The sequence below is a fragment of the Lytechinus pictus genome, chromosome 5, assembly GCF_037042905.1.
Source record: "Lytechinus pictus isolate F3 Inbred chromosome 5, Lp3.0, whole genome shotgun sequence".
Lineage (NCBI taxonomy): Eukaryota > Metazoa > Echinodermata > Echinoidea > Temnopleuroida > Toxopneustidae > Lytechinus > Lytechinus pictus.
This window is the reverse complement of record NC_087249.1, coordinates 5888785-5912656: the sequence shown is the minus strand read 5'-3', so window position 1 is coordinate 5912656 and position 23872 is coordinate 5888785. Positions and strand designations below refer to the sequence as shown.

Here is a 23872-nt window from a genome sequence, read left to right as displayed (position 1 = left end):
TGTTGGGGTGTTTCAAGCTCCAACCCTGTGAGCTGTGTAAATTGGTATTCAGTCAGGGAACATAATAAGGCCCTAGTTTTCCCGAGCAGTGGCATGAGTAAGCCAAGCCCTTAATAACAGAAAAGACTTGAGGTTAAAAGTAGGCATTTACATTATAATCCATACAAAAATAATTTTACGATTTATCTAGCTGTTTATATAAGACTGAACAAGAATAGACCATAGACTCGAGATATATAAAGTACTACCAATGGGCAGATCCAGGATTTTCCAAGGGGGGCACATTTTCCCGAGAAAAATATGACAAGCAAAAAAAAATCATATCAAGAACACGTTTAATAATTGTGAAATCCATCTCCGAAAACGGGTTTTCTTTTTTATGGGACGCACTGTATAACAAGCTACTTAAAGGGGAATCCAACCCAAATAAAAACTTGTTTTTATAAGGAAAAGACAAATCAGACAAGTTGATAGGTAAAAGTTTGAACAATATTGGACAAACAACAAGAAAGTTATGAAATTTTAAAAGTTGTAAATATTGGTAATCGCTATACCCATGGAGACTTCAAATTGGCCACATATGGGATGTTATAGTGATGTAAGGCAAGGACACTCTTCCATGTACTCCAATACATATTATGGCTAAAATGTCATTTTTCCCAAAATTTTTATTTCAAATTATATTTTTCTTTCATGAGAACATAAAACAATATACTACCTGGGTTATATTTAGATTACTGTCCCAGGGGAATGGGTACTTAGGAGAAAACCACAAATCCCTGATAATAAAGTACATGGTCTATGGGAAAGTTGTCCTCGCCCCTTGTCATAATTTACTTACCCAGTTGCCAATTTGAAATCTACATAGTATTAGTGATCTCCATTTTAAAGCAGCTATAACTTTCTTATTGCTTGACCAATTTCTTTCAAACTTTCACCATTCTGTTTAATTTATTTTTTTCCTTCCCAACACAACATTTTATGGCCAAGGCTGGATTTCCCTTTAAAGGGATGGTCCGGGCTGAAAATATTTATATCTAAATATAGGCCTATAGAGTAAATTCACAGAGCAATGTGCTGAAAATTTCAGCAAATCGGATAACAAATAACAAAGTTATATTGAATTTTAAAGTTCATCAATATTTTGTGAAAACAGTATATGCACATCGTCATGAATATTCATTAGGTGGCTGATGATGTCACATCTCCACTTTCCTTTTTCTTATGTTATTACATAAAATCACAATTGTTTCATTTTTTATACATGTGTAAATTATGTGTCTCCATAATGATGAGATAAGTTGCAGCAATAAATAAGTAATGCACTTAATCAGTTGTCAATCCAATTGTTTTAGTTCTTGGTAGAAACATTTTAATAAACCTAATTTCATATAATAAAATACAAAAGAACAAGTGGGGATATTATGACATCGTCAGCCCACCTAATGAATATTCATAATCATAAAGATAATAAGTCTAGAACTGTTTCACCGGAATAATGCAAATCTTAAAAACTCAATAACTTTGTTATTTGCTATCTGATTTTGATCAAATTTCAGCATTTTGCTCTGTGAATTTTACTCTATTTATTGAGATATAAATATTTCCAGCCTGGACCATCCCTTTAAAATCCCCTTTTCATTACAGTTTATATAAAAAATCGGCTGGCGATTGGCACTCGCATTAATAGTTAAAAATGTATTAACCCATGCGTCCTATTCATAATTACAAAATGCTTAAAATGTCCAATTTTCAAGCCTTGGACAGTGTCAACAAATTCCACGCTAGCTCTCATTATAAGCATGTTAGATTGATATATAAGAAAATAAAATTTTCATGAATTCCTAATAACTAAATTGGCCCTTTTTCAGAATGGAATATCGACAAGTTTCATCCCGCGCTTAAGAATAATAGGAATTAGGAAGATAGTCATCATTTTCATATATGATGACAAAATGTCTTTAGAATATCCCGGTCCTAGGTCAAAATAATAATTAAAAAATATCAGCTCGATCGCGCTTCGCGCTCGCATCATTTATTAAGTGTGATCTACATCCACTTCACAATTTCCTACACAGTGCTTGAAATAGTGCTTAAATTTACCACTTTTCAGATCGGAATTTAAATGTTTTCAGCTCGCACTTTGAGCTGGCATTATTGATCTTTATGATTGAAAAAATGTATACAGAATGCCCAGATTCTAGGTCTAAACGACGGTGCTTAGATTATCCAGTTTCAGATCAGAATATCAATAATTTTCTGCTCGCGCTTATGACGCTCGCATTATTAACGTAGGGCGATACCCAATTAGGCTACCCATCCTATTCATGATTTACAAAACATGAATGGAGTGTCCGACGTTTTAGGTCTAAAAATTCAATTTTCTTCCGCTCGCGCTTCGCGCTCGCATCAATTGTTTAGTTACATACCTATCCCCTTCATGATTACAAAAAGTGCTTAGAATGACAATCTTTTTCTAGGTAGAAATGTCAAAATTTTCAGCTCGCACTCGCATTATTTAATTGTTGATTATGTATCGTCTTCATGGGTAACTTCAAAGAGTCCTTAACAGCTCCGAATTTGATCAGGCCAGAAAGTTTATCAAAAATTTCTGCTCCGCCTTTGGCGTTCGCGGTAATAATTATCTAGTTACATACGCATCTTGTTCAGGATCATAAACATTGCCCAGAATGTTAAATTTTCAGGACAAAATACATGAAAGTTTCAAACAAATTAGCTCGCGCTTCGCGCTGCACCTTTTCTTTAGGGCTTATGAGTATTTATGTTTTTCTTTAAGAATACAGCTAAGAAGTGACTGTGATGAGGACTACCCAATAAAACAAAGAAAAATCAACTTTGAGCGGGGAAAATAATATCGGGCCCTATCCCCTATTGGCGATACACACAGAGAAAAAATTGTTCCCCCGACCCCCCCCCCCCCCCGGGAAAAATCCTAGCTACGTCACTGCCCCTGGATCCGCCAGTGGTAATACCATATCCCCAAAAGCTATAGAAGACAGGTTATCTCAGCATCTTCAGGTGGCAGGATATTTTTCAAATTGGCAAGACGACTTAAGGTGATGTTTTGTTTCATTTCTCAATTGAATTATAGGTTTATAAGGTTTTATTGCCTTATATGAGGTCAGGCTTCTTTTATATAATAATAATAATGGATGTTTAGAGGCGCTAAAAATAAAAAGTACCATAGTGCGTAATGTATGAATAACAATTTAACTTTTGCAATAATATCCACTATCAGTCATTCTAGATATATAAAAAGGGAAATTAATTATTACGGAAAATGTATGTCTTAATGGAAGATTTGAAGCCAGGAATGCTGGAAGCATTTCTTATTTCTTTTTCACTTTATTTCTACTTGAAAACTAAAGGGCACTCTCTACTGCCCCCCCCCCTCAGTGATGTGCCTCCCAGCATTCACTCAAATTAACTTGGAAAAAAAATCATTGTTTTAACAATATTTGATAGAATCATTTTGGAGGGAGGTATTATTATCGATGAAAAGAAAATAATATAAGTTCAAATAATAATTCAGCAACAAAACAGGAAAATATCAGCAAACATGAAATAGGCGAGGACGAAAGAAAATAAACGTAGATCTGGATGTGTGCATACAGTATAAATGTATTTCTTTTTTAATGTTTGTATATAACATAATTTGATGTCTCTTCTTAGACACTTGGCCTTAATTCCTGACTCACATCTCACTTTTATCCACAGTACCTAACGCTTACCAATGAACTTAGAGAAAACTGAGAAGAACCCAACTGAAATGTAGAAACCCATGCAATTATTCATAAAAATTACCAATGAGAAAAAACACCGGGGGCCAGTCAAATGTATTGATGTACACATGCGTGACCAAATTATTTCCAAACACGTACCCCCTACACGAGTTTTTTCTCTATGTGCAAAATAACCCCCTACAAGTTTTTCGCAGGCTTTATTTACACATTTTGGCCCCCAAACAAGTTGTCGCCAGAATGACCCCGAGGAAAAAAGCTTGGGGAAAAAACATGCCCTAAATACACGTTTGGCTAGTCTTAAAAAAAAAAGCTTTCGAAAAAACATACCCTAAATACGTTTGACCCCACGATTGACCATTGACCAGTCTTTCAAAACCACGGCCTTTAAAAAAAATCCGTGTTTTTGATACCCTGAATGAGTACATGCGCGGCCCGCGTACAAACCTGAAAAACACCCCTTTTAACGCGGTTTTTTTTTGTTGTCACGCATGTGTATATTTGACTGCCCGACTGCCCCCGGACTACCCCCCCCCCCCCCGGAAGGGGGGAGAACTAGGATGAAGAGAATGAAATTATCAGGTTGATTATGTAATAAAGAAAGTTAAACTGTAGAACCAGATGTGAGGATGGAATGAATTAGCACAAATTGGATCTCAATAGGAAAGTAATTTAAAAACTTGAATCCTTTTTTTTCTCGTTAAAAATGTACGAAGAATAAAATGAACCGAATTGGCGTTCCATAGTATTTCATGGCGCTAATCTCGATTTCTTCAGGCTGCAGCTGACCTTCTTTACACTCTCAACTCAGTCAGACTCCAGTCTCATCTCAAGATAACGGCAGCGTATCGGCTATTTAGCTTTATTTTCAACTCGAGTGAAAGTCATGTCCGGTGATGGCGAAGTCAGAGAAAAACATAGAGAAGTAAGATTTTTTTATTATCATTGAATGGAAACAAATACTGAAAATGAAATAGTCTGCTGCTGAGTGCTGGTCATACTCACTAGCAGTTCCGGGGAATCCGGGCCGGGGAGATGGGGGAATTCCTCCCACTTTGACTGAGTGTTGTCTAGTAACACAGACTCACAGTATGGCAGTGTATCCTATTGCCGGACACCTTTATTTCAGTGCTTTAAAAATGACAACTAGAGGAAATACAATCAAGAAAAATTCACACTTGCTATTCCAAGACCAAATATTATGAAAATTATGAATATGATAAAATTATTTTATATTTACCAACCATTTTCTTTGCATCGCACTTGCCGCATACCCCTCCACGAAAAACAATTATTTTCGTGCGCGACAAATTACATCATGATTCCGGACGCGTGCCGGACAGGATAAGATATCCTTGATTATCGATGTAAGAACAAATTTGTGTGATTTTTTTTGTTCTTATATCATATCAAGAGTAAATTTTAAGTTAATTTGCTTTTTTATATATCGAATCTGAGCAGATGTTGGTAATAAATTCGTGTTTGATAACTTATTTTATTTTTTCTTGTTAGCTGCATGTTCCATGGCACTTTCCAATAATAATATGCTCGCGTTCGTATCGTGACGCTCATCAAGTTCTATCGATGCGCTGCCGATCGACGGCTCTACTCACGGTAAACCTCGCTAACGGGTACATGTACCTTGAGAACTAGCCGTCGACGATCACCCACAATACACCACACCTCATTCGATCGAAGGAGTGGACGAGATTGAAATTCGGCAAATCAGGCCCATATTTCCGTTAGAAAATATATCAATTGTTAATGCAAAACTATGTTATATGATATTTTAAGCATTTTCTGTCATTTTAGAGATAAATAAGGTAAAAGTTTGATTTTTTGGCCTTGTTTTTGCAATCTTGTTCTATGTATTGCTCTGTGAAATTGAATTGCGAAAGTCTTGAGGTACGAAATTGTTTTCGAACGCAGTAATATGCGCGTCCGGAATCATAATAGTGTCCGGTAATACAATACGTGACTATACCAGTAGCTAACCCAGCCAGAGAACGCCCGGGCGAAGCTCGGACACTCTCTGCCTCTGGGTTATGTTAGACCAAGTTAGACCAAAAGCTTCAGTCTCTGTATTTTGGTTCCGCTGAACTGCGTTGACTCCACTCATCAATGACAATGTCAATACAATGTCAATGGGGATGATACTAGTAAAATATCAGAAATTGTCATGATTGTTAAATAAATCCCCAGAAACGACGGTTATGGGTTATTCCTGTCTAACGTTAGACAATGTTTGCTCAAAGAGTCAAAACAAAATCGTGACAATTATATCTACATTGTACATTATCATCATCTAGACCTATAAATAATCTAACATGTTAGGACTTAGACTGTAGTATGTTAATACTAGGCCCTGGCCCTGGCCTGGCCTATCATAATATTTTATAATATTTATTAGCTAATGCAAGTATTTTACAATTCATGATATTTATCGGCCGATTGAAGTATTTTTTAAAATTTAAATTGGCAATGCTCATGATATCGTCGCCCTCTCTTATACGCGTCTTGTAACTAAGCTACAAACAAAGACGGAAATATGGCGACAAGATCATCTGTGAGTACCTGCTCATCTTCTCACATGATTTTTCTTAATTTTTGTATTATTTTTTGTGTAAAAATAAGGTTATAAATGCCTAATGGGGGGAAATGAACTTCTTTTCCATTTACAAAATTGTGTGATAAGTAAGTTAAACAAATCAAGTATTTTGGAGCAACATTGTTGTCTCCAAAATACTTGGTGGGTGTGTGCCTATGCTATGCCGTCCCAGGCTTCATGGGGAGTAAGCCTAAGTATAGTAGAAATAATTTTACTCCCTAGAAGCCTCCAAGCTACCCTGGCCTTGGCCCTTTTCACACGTGAATCTTGATGATGATGATTGCAATTCGTCTTTAACTTAAGAATCATCAGACCTTTCACACAAAAAATTTGTACCGTAATTTGAGTGAAACTTAACTGGAATTCTCCTCCGGAGAAGCCAGGAGACTCCTAGAGAGTAAAAATCATTCACTAACGTATGCTTACCCTCCTCCGAGCCAGGGATTGCGTCCCATTCATGTGCGTGTACCGCAAAAAAAACTGAAACTTTCGCCCCCGAGATTCCTACATTCTTAAAGAACTTCATTTCCAACTAAATCATGTAAATGGGATAGGTCTACAACTTCATTTCCAACATTTCTACGATATTGATTTCATTTTTAAACAAGAATTTGACGTGTCCAAAGGACACTGATGCCCCCGCTTAACGCGATCAGAAATTCATTCAATATGATTGAACTTAATATCGTGAAGAAACCAACATGCATATATATAATGAACAAATTTAGACCTTTGACCTGCGGACTCCGAATTCAAACTTAGCCTGTATTTTGGTGTCATCTACCTACACTCCCAAATTTTTTAAAATCTTTTGAATATTTCATAAGTTATCATGCGGAAACCAACTCGCATAGTTAATGAGCTGTGACCTTTGACCTGCGGACTCCGAATTCAAATTTAGCCTTTATTTTGGTGTCGTCTACGTACATACCAAAAATGTTTAAAATCCATTAGTCTAAATATTTTTCGAGTTATTGCGCGGAAACCAACTTGCATATTTAATGAGCTGTGACCTTTGACCTGCAGACTCTGAATTCGAATCTAGCCTGTATTTTGGTGTCATCTACCTACACACCCAAATTTTTAAAAATCTGTTAAATATTTAACAAGTTATCGTGCGGGATCCAACTCGCATATTTAATGAGCTGTGACCTTTGACCTGCGGACTCCGAATTCGAAGTTAGCCTGTATTTTGGTGTCATCTACCTACACACCTAAAAAAAATTTAATACGTTGAATATTTCAGTCCTTCCGTCCCCCCCACTTGGTTTCCATGCAATAACTCGAAACATATTTAATGGATTTAAAAAAAAAACAGGGAACTGGTTAACTTCTAGCTTCTTTAACTTAGTTTTAAAACTTGAACTAAAGTTTCAAATTTCTTTTTTTTAAAGTAAGACTTCATAGACTGTTACTAGCTCTTTTAACATTTTTTCCTCTAGCTCTGTATTAATATGTCATAGCCATATGGTAACATGCCCAGTATTCGGTCACTACCCAGTACGGGTATTTGCGTATTTGGTCAGTTTTTGTTTCGATGGCTGTTGCAAACTCAGGAATGATTTACAAGCCACCAATTGACCAAACTTTGATAATTCAGAGATCAGGGTAGCTAAAGCCAGGATAATAGTAATACTAATGTTATCTTAAGCGAGGGCCCGTTGGGAGAATAGTTTTCAGAAGTGCCAGTGACTACCATAGGTAAAATATGATATCATCGTCATCATCATTATCATCGTCATCACCATGTCAGATCATCACTATCATCATCAGTATTATTATTATGATATTATTTTTGTTATTATTATTATAATTATTATAATAATTGTTATAATAGTAATACTTATTATTATTGTTATTATTATTTATTGTTATTATTGTACTTATTATTTATTATTATCATTATTATTAGTCAATGAATTGTTTTCTTCATTGTCCAAATTGGCAATAGTTTAATGTTCACTATGGTTATTTCTATACTGTAGGTGCGATGTTGGTTGGAGGAAATGTTTGGTGATGACACAGTCCCACAGTATGAGATTAATGTCAAGACAGTGTCAGTGCTACATGATCTGATGACCAGATGTAAGGAGAGGGATAGAGATAAGCAAATTGTCATCGATGATCTCAATGAGAAGACAGTGGAATACAATGCCGAAGGTGAGTAAAGTTCAGGGTTCATACATTCATCATTCACAATCATCATCAATATGACAGGGTTCCTAGCCCATCAAGGAAATCATAGAAAATACCTCAAATAAAAAAAAAATGCCTCAAATGAGGGAAAAATCAGGGAATTTTGATCGGCTCAAAAGCATGGTAGTCAGTCAGACTCTGTTATATTTTGTTGCATATCAAAACAACATCCATTGAATTACTGGTTATGGTGGGTTTTTTTTAGTGTAGCTGATTAGTTTTACATTATTGTTTTTATACTGAAAAAAAAATGTAATTCACTGTAACAACTGAGAAAACATGCGAAACTGGGAATAGGTTTAAATAATTATCAGGGAATTTTTAAACTTCATCAGGGAATTTTGTTTTCTTGAGAAGCTGGGAACACTGTATTACCATCCTTATCATCTTCCCATCATCATCATCACCGTTGCTGGCAGTCATAAGTAGTGACCTACTCATTTTGTAAATATTTCCATTGTACTTTTATACATTTCTCTGTCATTTTGTTTTAAATTCATTGTTTATTTCTAGTTTCATTTCAGCGTGATTATTTTTATTTCCTGTTCGACTCTATACATTTTTTCTGTTCTCTGTTTAATCCAGTTTGTATGTCTGACTTGGTGTATGAATTTGATTGAATAGAAATTAGTTGAGAGCTTTCCTCTTTTGCCACTGAATGCGAAATCAAATTGGCTATTAAAGTCCATCCCAGAAGAATGTTGATTTGAATAAATAGAGAAAAATCAAACTAGCATAATGCTGAAAATTGATCAAAATTGGATGTTAAATAAGAAAGTTATGGCATTTTAAAGTTTTGCTTATTTTTCATAAAACAGTTATATGCACAACTTAGTGACATGAAAATGAGAGAGTCGATGTCACTCACTCACTATTTCTCTTGTTTTTTATTGTCTGAATTATACAATTTTTCATTTTTTACAGATTTGACAATAAGGGCCAACGTGACTGACCCATGTAGTATTAAAATAATGTTAATTCCACATGTTCAGGGAGGAATTAATATTTGTTTCACTTGACAATGAGGTGAAAATTAGACTATTCAGTATTTCATATAATAAAATAGTGAGTGGATGATGTCATCAGTCTCCTCATTTGCATACCGACAAGGATGTACATATAACTGTTTTGTAAAATTAAGCGAAACTTTGAAATATCATAACTTTCTTGTTTTACATCCATTTTTGATGAAATTTTCAGTGCTATGCTCGTGGGATTTTTCTCTTTTTATTCAAATCAACTTTTTGTTAGGGTGGACTTGTCCTTTAAACAACTTCACAGTACCATACCCTTGTTAATGTCTACAAATTAGGGATTTTCATCCTTCTTTTCCAATTCATCGGAAATTTTGGTCTGACCATTGGAAAATCTGACAGCTCTTGTTTGAAAACTTGACGTAAATAGAGACAAACAGGTTGTACTTGTAATTAAAGGGGAATCCAACCCAAATAAAAACTTGTTTTGATAAGGAAAAGAAAAATCAGACAAGTTGATAGGTGAAAGTTTGAACAATATTGGACAAAGAACAAGAAAGTTATGAATTTTTAAATGTTGTAAATATTGGTAATCATTATACCCATGGAGACTTCAGATTGGCCGCATATGGGATGTCATTGTTGATAAAGGCAAGGACTACTCTTCTATGTACTCCAATACATATTATGGCTAAAATGTCATTTTTCCCAAAAGTTTTATTTCAAATTATATTTTTCTTTCATGAGGACATAAAACAATATACTACCTGGGTTATATTTAGATAACTATCCCAGGGGAATGGGTACTTAGGAGAAAACCACAAATCCCTGATAATAAAGTACATGGCCTATGGGAAAGTTGTCCTTGCCCCTTGTCATAATTTACTTACCCAGTTGCCAATTTGAAATCTACATAGAATAGTGATCTCAATTTTAAAGCAGCTATAACTTTCTTATTGCTTGTCCGATTACTTTCAAACTTTCACCATTCTGTTTAATTTATTTTTCTCCTTCCCAACACACCATTTAATGGCCAAGGCTGGATATCCCTTTAAATGACCCAATATTTTATTCTAATATAACTAGGAACTTCAGGAAGGTATAATATCATAGATATAATTAATAGGAATTTTTTAGATGATGGTGATTATGATTTAGATGATTATGGTGATTATGATTTAATGATGATGATGAAGATGATGATTATGATGATGATTATGGTGATAATGATTTGATAATGATGATGAAGATGATAATGATGATGATGAAGATGATGATTATGATGATGATTATGGTGATAATTATTTGATAATGATGATGATGAAGATGATGTTTATGATGATGAGATGATGATGATAATGATAATGATGGTGAGAATGATGATGATGATGATGATTATGATGATCATTATGATTTGATTATGATTTGATGATAATGAATATGATGATGATTATGATTTGATGATGATGATGTTGATGAGATGATGATAATGATGATGATGGTGATGATGATGATGATGATGAGATGGTGATGATGATGATGATGATGGTGATGATGATGATGATGATGAGATGGTGATGATGATGGTTATGATGGGGATGATGATGTTGCTGAGATGATGATGATGATGATGAGATGATGTTGATGAGATGATGATGATGGTGATGATGATGATGATGATGGTGATGATGATGATGATGATGAGATGGTGATGATGATGATGATGATGATGATGAAGACAATGATGTTTAGGATAATGTTTATAGTACTTAGTGAATTGCTTGTATTTTTAATGATATTGAAAATAATGATCCAGTAATAATTGTAGTTATTTTGAGGACAACAACACAGTAATGATTATTACCTATTTATAATGTATTTTTGTTTGTATTTCAGAGAAGCGATTGTCATCGATTTTGGAGAATGTAGGTCTTTCTCCTAGTAGTCTCTCGCAGTCTGGGAATGTAAGTCTGCGGACCCTTTCAAACATTGCTCAAACTCTTGACCTTCAAGTTGCCTCAGCAAGCAAGTAAGTTTGTGAACAAAAGTACCATGTTCCTCGTTATGTTTTTTTTTTTTGGGGGGGGAGATTGGCTTTTTAAAATATTTCCTTTCATTATTTTATTTCAATCATTCACTCTATGAGATTTATTTAATCTCATTCAGAATGTTAATGTGAGCAGCCTTGTGAAGTTACCAGTGATCACTGTATTCTAACCTTACTGAACATGCAATTATGGTTTGAGGACTTCAATGGCTGTGTGGCCTTGGAGAATTATTGTGCCCTCCCCCGCCCGCCCCATATGCATTTTAATATAGAAATTTGCCCTAAGACAAAGTGGCCAACAAACCTTAAGGCATAATGGAGGAAATATATTCTATGATATAGTATGATTCCATAATAATTGGTTTGTCGACAACAAGGAAATAATTATTTTGTGCAGTATGGTTATCATTTATTTGTATTTTTCTATTCACTGGCTTTAAATCTTGAAATTTATTCAACCATCTTTCCCAAAATAACTGTTTTTATTAACTAATTTTTAACTGTTTTTAAGTCACTTTGTTTCTCAATTTTCTATATCCATTAGCTAAATCAAATGGTGATGAGTGTATGTACTTTTTCTTCTTTCCTAGCTATTATCTGGCGATGACGGATCTTACCAGAGAGTTGATAAAATTGGAGGACAAACGGCAAGAAGAGAATATTTCAAACCAGAAACTCTTCAACAAAACCAAGATAGCTATGATTAAAACAGAATCACTCAAGAAGTAAGTATTAATTTCCATTGCCACTGACTTTCTGAGAAAAGCATATCTTTGCCTTGCCTTGCGATGGATTGAAATCAAATCTTAATGTGGGATGATTGCAGTTCCTGTTTCAAAGTATAAATTTGAGATCAATTTGAACTTGCGATTGAATTGAATCAGTTGCATCTAAGGAGAATTTCATGAAAGGAGTAGTTGTATGTTTCATCAGATTAAGTCTGTTTTATTTGACAGTTAGCAGGGTTAAAATCGGGCCAGTCAAAATCAAGGTCAGATTTCAGATGACAAATGTGAATTGAGCTCTCTCCTGATATGAGCAGAAAGCACACATTTACTGGTGGGTGTTTCATAAAGCTGTTAGTAAGTTAAGAGCAACTTTAAGAACGACTGGTGATCATTTCTTGTGGTAAATGGTATATACCATTGGCGATGGTTTAGCGCATAAGAAAGGATCACCAGTCGTTCTTAAAGTCGCTCTTAAATTACGAACAGCTTTATTAAACGGCCCCCAGGAAACACAGTGTGTATAAAACAGGAAACCCATTTGGTATAGGGGCCATCGTGGTCTAGTGGTTACAACTCATGTCTTTCAATCAGAGGGATGCAAGTTCGAATCCCAGTCATGGCATGTTTTACTTCAGCAAGAAATTGACCCACATGGTGCTGCACTCAACCCAGGTGAGGTGAATGGGTACCAGGCAGGATTGATTCCTTGAATGCACCAGGCACCTTCAGCAGCTGGAGCTAAAGCCGGGGTAATATATAGTGCGCCATTGTATAAGCAACTACATATCGGCACCTCATAAATGCTATGTATTATTATTATGATTATGGGAAAAAAATATTAATCAGTGAGGGTGAAAATTGTTCCATTTTTTGAAAGAAAAAAATAATAGCATTTAAAGGGATACTCTGGCTGAAGATATTTATACCTCAATAAATATAGTAAAATTCACAGAGCAAAAATGCTGAAAATTTGATCAAAATCAGATAACAAATAACAAAGTTATTGTATTTTAAAGATTTGCATTATTCCGTTGAAACAGTTCTAGGCATATGTTCATGAATATTCGTTAGGTGGGCTAACGATGTCATATCCCCACTTGTTCTTTTGTATTTTATCATATGAAATTAAGTTTATTCAAAATTGTTCTACCAAGAAATAAAACAACTGGATTGATAACTGATTACCGGTAAGTGCATTAGTTATTTCTTACTGCAACTTATTTCATCATAATGGAGACACATCATTTACACAGTATGAAAAATGAAACAATTATGATTTCATGTAATAACATAAGAAAAAGGAAAATGGGGATGTGACATCAGCCCACCTAATGAATATTTATGAAGACATGCCTAGAACTGGTTTACCGGAATAATGCAAATCTTTGAAATTCAATGACTTTAAATACTTACTTGATAAGGATTCCTAAACCATGTTTTTCTAAACTCTATTATTCTACAAAGAAGAGCAAAAGAGCAACTGGTTCACTTCAATTTCACATAGAATAGGCAAATTTTGAATGCTTACCTAATGAACAATATTGTTAATGCTTTGTAAATCATTGTTTGAGAAATGGTGTTACATTTTTTTAGATAAAGTTTGAAGTATAAGGTTCTCTAGATCAAGAAAAAATAACACAGACCTTTTAATATTATTCTTATGTGATTAGTGACCATTTGAATACTTGCCCTGCCTGTACTACTCTCTAGCAGAAAACTCATGAATATTTACATTTTTGTGCTATGGAAAAGATACAAAGACAATGAATTTGGGAAAAAGTGTTAATATTTGAATCTTGGAATTTGCTTTTTAAAATGTATCAAATCCATAAAAATAAACCATCACTCCTCTTTATTGTGTGCAAACAAAGTTATTCATCTTCATGGTAAGCTGCAGAGCCCTTTGAAGATAACAGAAAAATAAGAAAAAAATATGTAATTATTACTGGTCATTCTTCTTTGATTATTACAGAGCTATGGTGTCTTTAGAAGAACAAGCCAAAGAAGAAGGACCGAAGCTTGAAGATAAGATGAGACAAGCAGGCTTTTTTCAGAGTAAATCAAAAGAGTACGATGCCCAACTAGAAAACCTTGAGGTACCACATCTTATCATATGTACAGAGATGCTATTATGAACATTTTTTTTCTTTAATTCAAGAAATTTTCATGGAGAAAATATAGTTTAGAATGAAAATGTGAATGGAAAATGGATCTGATATCTTGAAAATTCCCTTAAGATTCTCATTCAAACACAGAACTTAAAGTCAGGGACTTGTCAAGTTGTTTGGTTTTTTTTAGAATGAATTATAGTTCACTGACACTTACTGTATATTTTGTGAAAAGCACTAGGAATATTTGGGGAGCATATCCATCAGATAATGATAATGCTTAAATTTGAAGTGTATATTGCATGATCACCGAAAGAAGAACATAGAAACTAAAACAAGTGAAAGTAAGAAATATCATGATAAATATATGTTTTACATCTTGACATTCATATTGCTCTGTGTAATTTTTTTTTTTTGCAGTACAAACTACATGAGACTGGTGTAGAACCTTCATTTTATCATCAGAGTCTGGTTGCATTATCACAGGTACTTTTTATTTATTTAATTCATTTATACAGTGCGTCCCACAAAAAACGAAACCGAGTTTTATCGATGATTTTACATAACTTAATCACAAATACAATAGACAAATGACCTACCATTGTAAAGCTTAGAATCTCCTCTTTCATCTGAAATTACTTAGATTATTTCTCATTCACGCATGAGTGAGCAAAAACAATTTGAAGAGGGGATACCAAAAAGTCATTTGGCGGGCTGTATCTGGGTTTCAAAGAGAAAACCACATTTTAGAAAGTTCAATATCTGCTCTTTAATTTGATACCTCAATTACAGAAAATGGTCAAGAATTAACAAAGTTCTGGTTGTTTGAAATAAGGCTTGAATTTCAATAATTTCATAAAATCAAGAGGTTCTACAGGCTAGCGTTCAAACTCACTTGACACTCCGTTTTGTTGACGATCAGCCATGCATTAAGTCTTTTGTTAACCATGCGATAGCTTCTGTGGGAAACCGGTGAAAACACGTTTATTTAATGAAATTATGGAAATACAAGCATTGTTTCGAGGGAACATAACTTTTTTACTTCTTGACCATTTTTTGTGATTAAGGTATCAAATAAAAGAGCAGATATTGAACTTTTTAGGCATGTGATTTTCTTTTTGAAATTCAGATACCCCCCGCCAAATGAGTTTTTGGTATCCTTTCTTCAAATTGTTTTTGCTCACTCATGCATGAATGGGGAATAATCTAAGTAATATCAGATGAAAGAGGAGATTCTAAGCTTTACATTGGTAGGTCATTTGTCTATTGTATTTGTGATTAAGTTATGATAAATCATCGCTTGATCTCGGTTTCGTTTTTTCTGGGACGCACTGTATATTTATTTCGGTTAAAAAATATGTAAAACATTGCATATAGCAGCCTTACAACTGAATTGTGTACAATTTACAAGTAAATATGATTGATACAATAGTATAGCATGACTTACAGTAACATTTAAGAACATTGAAATAGTATGTAAAGAATCAAACTAATCTAGATTCTAATCTAGCTATAGTGTAAGGAGATTGAACAGATTAAGGTCTTCTCCTCTGCTTTCAAATTCAATTTAAAGTGAAAAAGAAATGAAAAAAGGTTAATCAAATACTGTTGAGTCTAATGACAGTTATGCCAACTTATCTTTTTTTCAGTATTTTATCTTTTTTATATAAAATACTGCAGGTTTTATGAAAATAATTTTTCTCTCTAAATCATATCATACAAAATGTCCATGTTGAGAATACTCTTTTATTATACCCAGTATCTCTTTTTTTTTGCATCCCTCAGAATATTGCCAATTCTTTTAACGTGGGTTATTATCAATGTGATGACTTTACAATCCTCTGTTAATTGTCTGATAATTATTTATAGTCATTTAGATTGTTGTTGAAGCCATGTAAGAAATCGAAGGGAATTGTTTAAACTTCATGAACATATAGTGTTTTCATATAAATGAATAAAATAACATAGGATTTAGATAGCGCACATATCCACCTTGTTAGGTGCTCAAGGAACTCCTGTATTACCGCGGCTAAGCTAGTCTACTGATTTCGATGCTCGCACCTTTTTGTGGAATAACTTCCTGCCGGTACCCATTTACCTCACCTGGGTTGAGTGCACACAATGTGGGTAAATTTCTTCCTAAAGGAAAACTCGTCATGGATGGGAATCGAACCCACCTCCCTCAGATTGAAAGACAAGAGTCTTAACCACTAGACGACGCCCCCACGTACAGTTGACCTGGGTTTCAGTCTGACTTTCCCTGTATTCTCCATGGTCTTGTCAGTAATAACGTTGAATAGATGCTTGAAGGATTCCTGCATAAAAGATACAGCTATGCGCCTCTTACTAGTAATATTAATGTCCCTCTTAAATCCTACTCACCCATTTCTCTTGCTTACGGGAATAAATTGACCTTAAAAGATTCCTGCTTTAAAGGTTTTTAATATGTTGTACCGGTTATAAGTAAAATTTATTTTTGGGGCATTGCATCTACTCTGTTCTTCCATTCTTCATGTCTTTCCTTCCTCTTTTAGCCCAGGTCTGCCCCTGCAGGTTGATTTAAATGGATGGAGTGGGCAAGTTATGCTTGTTTCTCTTTTCTCCATCCATTCGGATCAGCCTGTGGAGACTTTTTGATTACGTTTCAAGTTTAGTTTAAAGTTTCGAACCAAGTCTCATACTTACATCATTGTTTAATGCTCCATCCAGCTTTGCAAAGCGCCTTTTGTATCTTAAAACTGTTTTTTTTTTTACCCCATTTAATCCAATTACCAACAATCTCAATCAACTGTGCCCATGGATACGTTTTTATTTCTATTTCTTTCTGTCAGTTTAATATGGTTTTTCAAACTGCTTAATCAACTTCATACAGCAATCAAATGTTTCCCTTTTCTCTAGTTATCTTTGCAAGGTTGGATGGAGTCCTCCCTTTCTTGAGTATATTGATTAATCATAATTTATTTCAGATATATATATTCTGTATTTTGTATATTTTGTATACTGTTCTGTTAAATTCATATGTGAATCTTTTTACTGTGTACAAACATTTACAATTCAGCCTTTGGCTGCCAATAATGTTTTGATGCCTAATAAAGACCATTATTATTATTATTAAAGACACCACTATTGACCTCTGACTATTAATATTAAGGTCCCTCTTAAAATCCTATTCACCCATTTCTATTGCTTACAGGAATTAGAATCCCTTGATTCGAGATTGTCTCCTTTGAAAGCTAAACTAGATAGCTACCAGAATCTTCCACCCAATGAGTCGTTAGCCAAAGTGAAGGTAGAAGAAGCAAAAAGGCAATTGGTGAGTAATAATAATGATAATAATCATGATAGTAATAATAATGATTTTGTTCGTGTGAAAACTATTTAACAGACCAATTTTAAACTTGGCTCATATATGCATGAAGCAATGACAATGATTTGATGAAATTTCACTCAATCATTAAGAAAAAAAGATTTGATGACATTTCAAAGTTCATTTAAACCTACATCTCAAGAAGCAATAACTTGCAACCCTGGCTAATTTACATAATTCTAGTCAAGTTTTTCTTATGGCTATTCCTGTTATATTTTGTTATAATGTAGGCGGCTATGGAAGCTGAGTTATCAAGGAAAATTGACATGATGCATATGTGAGATGGCTGAGAAGTTCTGATCATGACGTTACTGGATGAACCCAGCAAAGCTTCCTCATCAAAATAAAAGAAGAAACATGTTGACTACTCAATCCATTACTTCACATAGACAGAAATTCTTTTAGTGCATTTTATTCCTAAAAGTGGACATCCATTTGATCATTTCATTCGCAACTTTGCACAAAACGTTTCCCTGTCCATGCCCCTTTGCCCTGTAATGAGCATTAATGTTTTCCTTATGGAATGTGTGTCTCCCTGTCATTCTATTGTTTTAATGTTTGTAGGTCGAGTCCTACTAGTTATCATAATCTATACACTAAGCAATAAAAAGTAGAGACTTTACTAGAACAGCATGTTCTCACAAGAATTAAAGTTGGCTATTACTTCAGTGATCAGCCTTGCACAGTAGTTTGGAACAATTAGAATTCTCACTGAATTACTTAATACCACTCGGGTATTTTGGGTATTTTCAGCCATAAATTTAGCATCTATTTCAGAGTTTCTGTATTGGAAGTAGTTATTTTATTATGTAAAGCAATTGCTACCAATACAGAAACTCTGAAATAAATGCTAAAGTCATGCTGGAAATATCACATTGGTAAGTGTGGGATAGCAAACATAGGGAAAGACACAAGTATTGCTGAATGAATCAAATCTGCAAGTTTGCTACACATTACTTTCTTGCATGATGCTCTATGCCCCGTAACATGTGAATCTTAGCGATTGATTTCTGCGATTGATTGCACTAATTACTGTGTATGATCAATTGTAAAAATTAGCCCCATAATCAATAGCTAAGCTTTATGTTACGGGGGCCGGGTCAAAAGTAAGGAGTGTCTTGGAACACAGATAAGTGCCCACTTCATAACATATATGTATTTCTTATACAGTGTACCATTTATAAGTTGGAGCAACACTTGAGTCAGGATCCAGTGGTGTTAAATTGTGTAAGAATGTATTCCATTTTCTTCCTGCTATTTATATGCTGTATATATTGTACATTTGTAAATACATATAGAAACCAATAAAATTGCATATTATAATTTGAATCAATACAGAAATGAATGTGATTTTAATCCATTAGAGACTGAACGATCTTACTATTATACATTTGATGAATGTTTGATGAGTACAATGGATGGAATACTTCATGAGGTGAAAGATGAAATGATCCATTCAACAAGGCATAGCCGAGTTGAATGGATCATTATTTCATCTTTCACTGAATAAAGCATTCTGTCAATTGCATGAATGAAAAGAACATTCATTATTTGTTTTATATGTTATAGGGCACCTAAAAATAGAACGTTGTCATTTGACATTTATAAATTTGAATGCAAAGATGCATTCAGTGCGAATGCGGTCTGTTGATTGTCGCATACAACACGCGCAACTGCAAACATGAGTGTTTTTATGTGTAACACCGGTGGTCTCGGCGAGCGTGCAATGGACAAATTCATATGGATCCAAAATTGCACAGATGATGACGTCATGTATAACGGGTTGAATGATCAACATCAAACAGCCAATCAAATGACAAGGATCTATCTCGGTATCATATATATAATAAAAAAAACATTGTTGAACAGTTTTCTCTGGTGGCAATAGATTCGGCTTGGGCGTAGTTACATATATTTGCTGATGACACACAAAGAAATTTTCTTTCTGGGGTTGATAAAGCTGTTCAGAGGCCCGTAACACAGAGCTAAGCAATGATCTTGAAACATTTTCTACGATTGATTGCATGGACTACAATGTACAATCAATCGTGAAGATCAAGCATACGATAAAACGCTAACCTTTGTGTTACGGGACCCAGAAGTTAGAAATTATTCTATGCAAGACAGGTAGCCCTTTCTTGTGTGCCAAATCAGATTCTCAAATCAGGGTCCGATCTTACAAAGAGTTGTGATTGATCCGATCAACCTCAACTTTATATGAAATCCATCACTGTCATAATTTTTCCTACAGGAAACTTGCACAATGTCATTTCGTAAACAAAGGGGAGCATACAGAATTGAAAAGAAACATATGAATACGGTATATGAATATACATCTTATCTAGGAAACATTTTGAACAAACATACATTTTATATGTTGATGCTGCTGGCTTTCCATAGTTGTGGTTGATCAGATCAATTGCAACTCTTTGTAAGACGGGCCATGATCTTAAGTAAATTTAGATTCTTGTTGTTAACATCCATCTGAGTGCAATTCTGATATTTGTCCACATTTGATTGGGTTCATATAGAAAATTCACTCCCATCATGTTTAAATGGAAATTTGGGGTATCTCTTAAAATTAAGCATGAGAACTGGTCTGTTTTTCATAAATCTGTGAGTCATAAGTGACTGGTGATACTGTCTCATGGTAAATCATATACTGCAAATTCCAATTGGTGCTGGTCAAGCCTCTAAGAAAGGATCATCAGTCTTTTGTAAAGTCACTCTTAATTTACGAACAGCTTTATGAAAAACCCACCAGGGGGCCGTTTCATAAAGCTGTTCACAAGTTAAGAGTGACTTCAAAAACGACTGGTGATCTTTCCCTGGACCGGTGAATGATATAAATGTCTATTGATGATTATTTAACACCTAAAAATTGAGGTTCACCAGTCACTCGTAAAGTCGCTCATAACTTACGAACAGCTTTATGGAACACCCACCAGGTCAACCAGTTACTCACAGCTGTGCTTAAAGTTTTACTTGATTTATAAACAGCCAAATGACGCCTGCACCTGAAGATGAAACTTCTTTGAGAAAGTAAAAACTTTTTTTTTTTTGGGGGGGGGAGTGCAAATTATCATTTCATCTTTCCCTGAATGAAGTATTCTGTCCATCACACCAATAGAAAAAAAATTCTGTATTTGTTATTTGTTATATGACACCTAAAAATAGACCCTTGTCATATTTGACATTTTGAAATTGGATGAAAGTGTGTGCGGTGCATGCTGCTGTTGCTTGTCACTTACATGTACATGTAACAGTTACACAAACGAGTGTTTATACGTAGGTAGTGCCAGTGGTCTCTGCATGCGTACAATAGACAAATCGTTAGATCCGGAATTGTATAAATGATAGCATTAAACTTGGACTTAATGATCGAAATCGAACAACTAATCAAATGACAAGGATCTATTTTCATGTAGGTGTCATATAATCGATATTTGTCACTACAACAGACAGTGCTCGACTACAAGGAGAAAAAGGGACAAATAGACATGAATGTGATTGGAAATTGTCACTTTATTAAGGAAAAGGAAAATCTTTTCTCTTCTCTTAATACACCAGTGCTAGTTTGAATATAGTTTTGTGTTTATTAACTAGAGAAAGACAATGAAACAAACCAAATGGGAACAAAAAGTTACCGGGAATATTCATTGGCATATTCCTCGGTACATGAAGGTGAGTGCATTCATAATACTTTGTACTTTTACTCTTATTTCATTTTGTCACACATTATTGAAGGTTTGTTCTTATGACAAATTTATTACACATTGGACCATTTCATAAACATAGGAACATGGGTTTCATCGGCCAATGTGTTTATAAATGAACAAAACTAAACAATTGCATGAGAGTAATATTGTCCAATTAATGGCACATTTCCATCAAGGGGGTAGGGGTGATTAAAGCAATCATTTGGTTATCGCATATAAATCATGAAACCTTTTTATTATTACAAGTATTGGGATGTTGGGATATAAAATGTCATTACCCCAATCATGATCTTTTATTTGGGTTTTGCTAGTCATGAAAATACAATCCCTAGGACATCCATACATATATATATATATATATATATAAAGGCCAATGCTCACATTACAATGGGATTGTGGACCAGTCGTAAGATGAGTGGAGGCCTTCACACACCTACATTTGAATATCAATATCCATATGCAGGATCACACTTCCTTGGATGCGTCTATATCATCTTTATTTTTTCAAAATTTCTGTCCTGTATAAGATGCAGCTGATCTTGAAACTGATATCGGTGTAAAAAGTCAGTTTCAAGATTGAGTGTAATAATTGATTTTGCACTGGCTTCAGACTTTTCTATGCAAATTTGCATCAATGTCATTTGCTTTTTTTTGTCTGGGAGGCCTGCTTATTGGGTTTGGGTTAAAAAAAAAACAGAATATCTCATCTACTTGATGAATCAAGAACGGGGGCGTATGGCAAAGAAAGAGACATAACTGTATTACCTTACTGATTAAATAGTCAAAACCAGCTCAGGATGGGTATTAATTCTGCAATAGGCTTATGAAATGAAGAGTTGGTTTTAAATAAATAATCCAAACATTTAAGGGACAGAATTCGAATGCAGTTTTGGGATCCATTCCTTTGACTATTGCATAATCAAAACAGGATGAATATTACATTTCGTTCAGGCAATGAAAATCACTTCCTCTTCCACATTCTTCAAATTGGCAAGCAATATCCATAAATTCATGAATTGCAACTGAATTTTGTTTTGCTATTCAAAGCTATTTGTATTTCACGCTCAATATCAAATAAATAGAAGTACCTATATTATCCAGCTTTTCAAACAAAAGAACTTAAGATGATTCATTACCTTTTAAAGCTTTAAATCAGGCTTTTACAATGTCATTTATATTTACATGATATGTACATATCATACATTTTTCTATCAAATAACGATATATATATATATACACATTTCAGCTTATTCCTATAATTAAAACAATCCATGATTAATAGAAGTGACAAATCTGTTACAATGCAAAATTTTATGAGACATATCCAACAAATACATACATGGTTCCAGACTGCTTCAAAAAAATTCCAAACAAAATATAAAAATATCTGCTTGCAACTACATTTTGCAAAGAAAAATTAAAATATTAATTGCTTTAACAAAACTAAGTATGCACATAAAACTTTTTTTTTGTTTCTATAAACAATCTAATAAGGCAAAACAAATGAGAGCAGGTCATACAAAATGTGCATCGATGTTAATATATGGGACTAATAAAACCAAATGAATACAATAGACACCACACTTGCCAATGTTTCACTGTTTGTCATATTCTCCAGACAAGCCACTGCTTCCAATATTCACACACAACAATGATGTCAAATCTTGTCAATTCTTGGAATCAGTGAACTGATCTGCTTTAATAGTTTTCATGTAGAAACAGTGATTTAAATGACAAATTAAACAAAGGCTTCACTGACATTAGCCATAATGGGAAACAAATAATTCATCTATACTTAAAGGTCAAGTCCACCCCAACAAATTGATTTGAATAAGAGAAAAATCAAATAAGCATTACACTGAGAATTTTATCAAAATCGGATGTAAAATAAGAAAGTTATAACATTTCAGAGTTTCACTTAATTTCACAAAACAGTTATATGCACGTCCTGGTCGGTATGCAAATGAGGAATCTGATGACGTCATCCACTCACAATTTTATTTCTTTTGTATTTTATTATATGAAATATTCTAATTTTCTCCTCATTAACAAGTGAAACAACAACTAATTCCTCCCTGAGCATGGGGAATTGGCATTGTTTAATACTATATGGTTCAATCAAGTTGGTACTTATTGTCAAAATCTGTAGAAAACAAAATATTGTTTAATTCAAATTAAAAAAACAAAAGAAATAGTGAGGGACATCATCGACTTTCTCATTTTCATGTCACTGAGTTGTGCATATCACTGTTTTTGTGAAAAATAAGCGAAACTTTAAATGTCTTAACTTTCTTATTTTACACAAAATTTTGATGAAATTTTCAGCGTTATGCTTGTTTTATTTTTCTCTTCTTATTCAAATCA

General features: G+C 34.1%; 1 protein-coding gene across 1 annotated transcript; it reads left to right on the top strand.

Moving 5' to 3' along the window:
- The first annotated feature begins 29 nt into the window (after positions 1-29).
- Positions 30-19118, top strand: LOC129260577 (HAUS augmin-like complex subunit 1). The gene is made up of 9 exons (XM_054898543.2): positions 30-139; positions 4573-4686; positions 8355-8529; positions 11436-11568; positions 12177-12311; positions 14287-14410; positions 14843-14908; positions 17616-17735; positions 18020-19118. Exons 2-9 carry the CDS (start codon positions 4648-4650, stop codon positions 18068-18070), a joined length of 843 nt encoding a protein of 280 aa, XP_054754518.1. The 5' UTR covers positions 30-139; positions 4573-4647; the 3' UTR covers positions 18071-19118.
- Positions 19119-23872: the final 4754 nt, after the last annotated feature.

Excerpts from the sequence above, each read along its gene's own strand:
- LOC129260577 (XM_054898543.2), top strand. The coding sequence starts at position 4,648 with ATGTCCGGTGATGGCGAAGTCAGAGAAAAACATAGAGAA. Across the intron at positions 11,569-12,176 it reads CAAGTTGCCTCAGCAAGCAA|CTATTATCTGGCGATGACGG; the intron begins GTAAGTTTGTGA and ends CTTCTTTCCTAG. Across the intron at positions 14,909-17,615 it reads GTCTGGTTGCATTATCACAG|GAATTAGAATCCCTTGATTC; the intron begins GTACTTTTTATT and ends TATTGCTTACAG.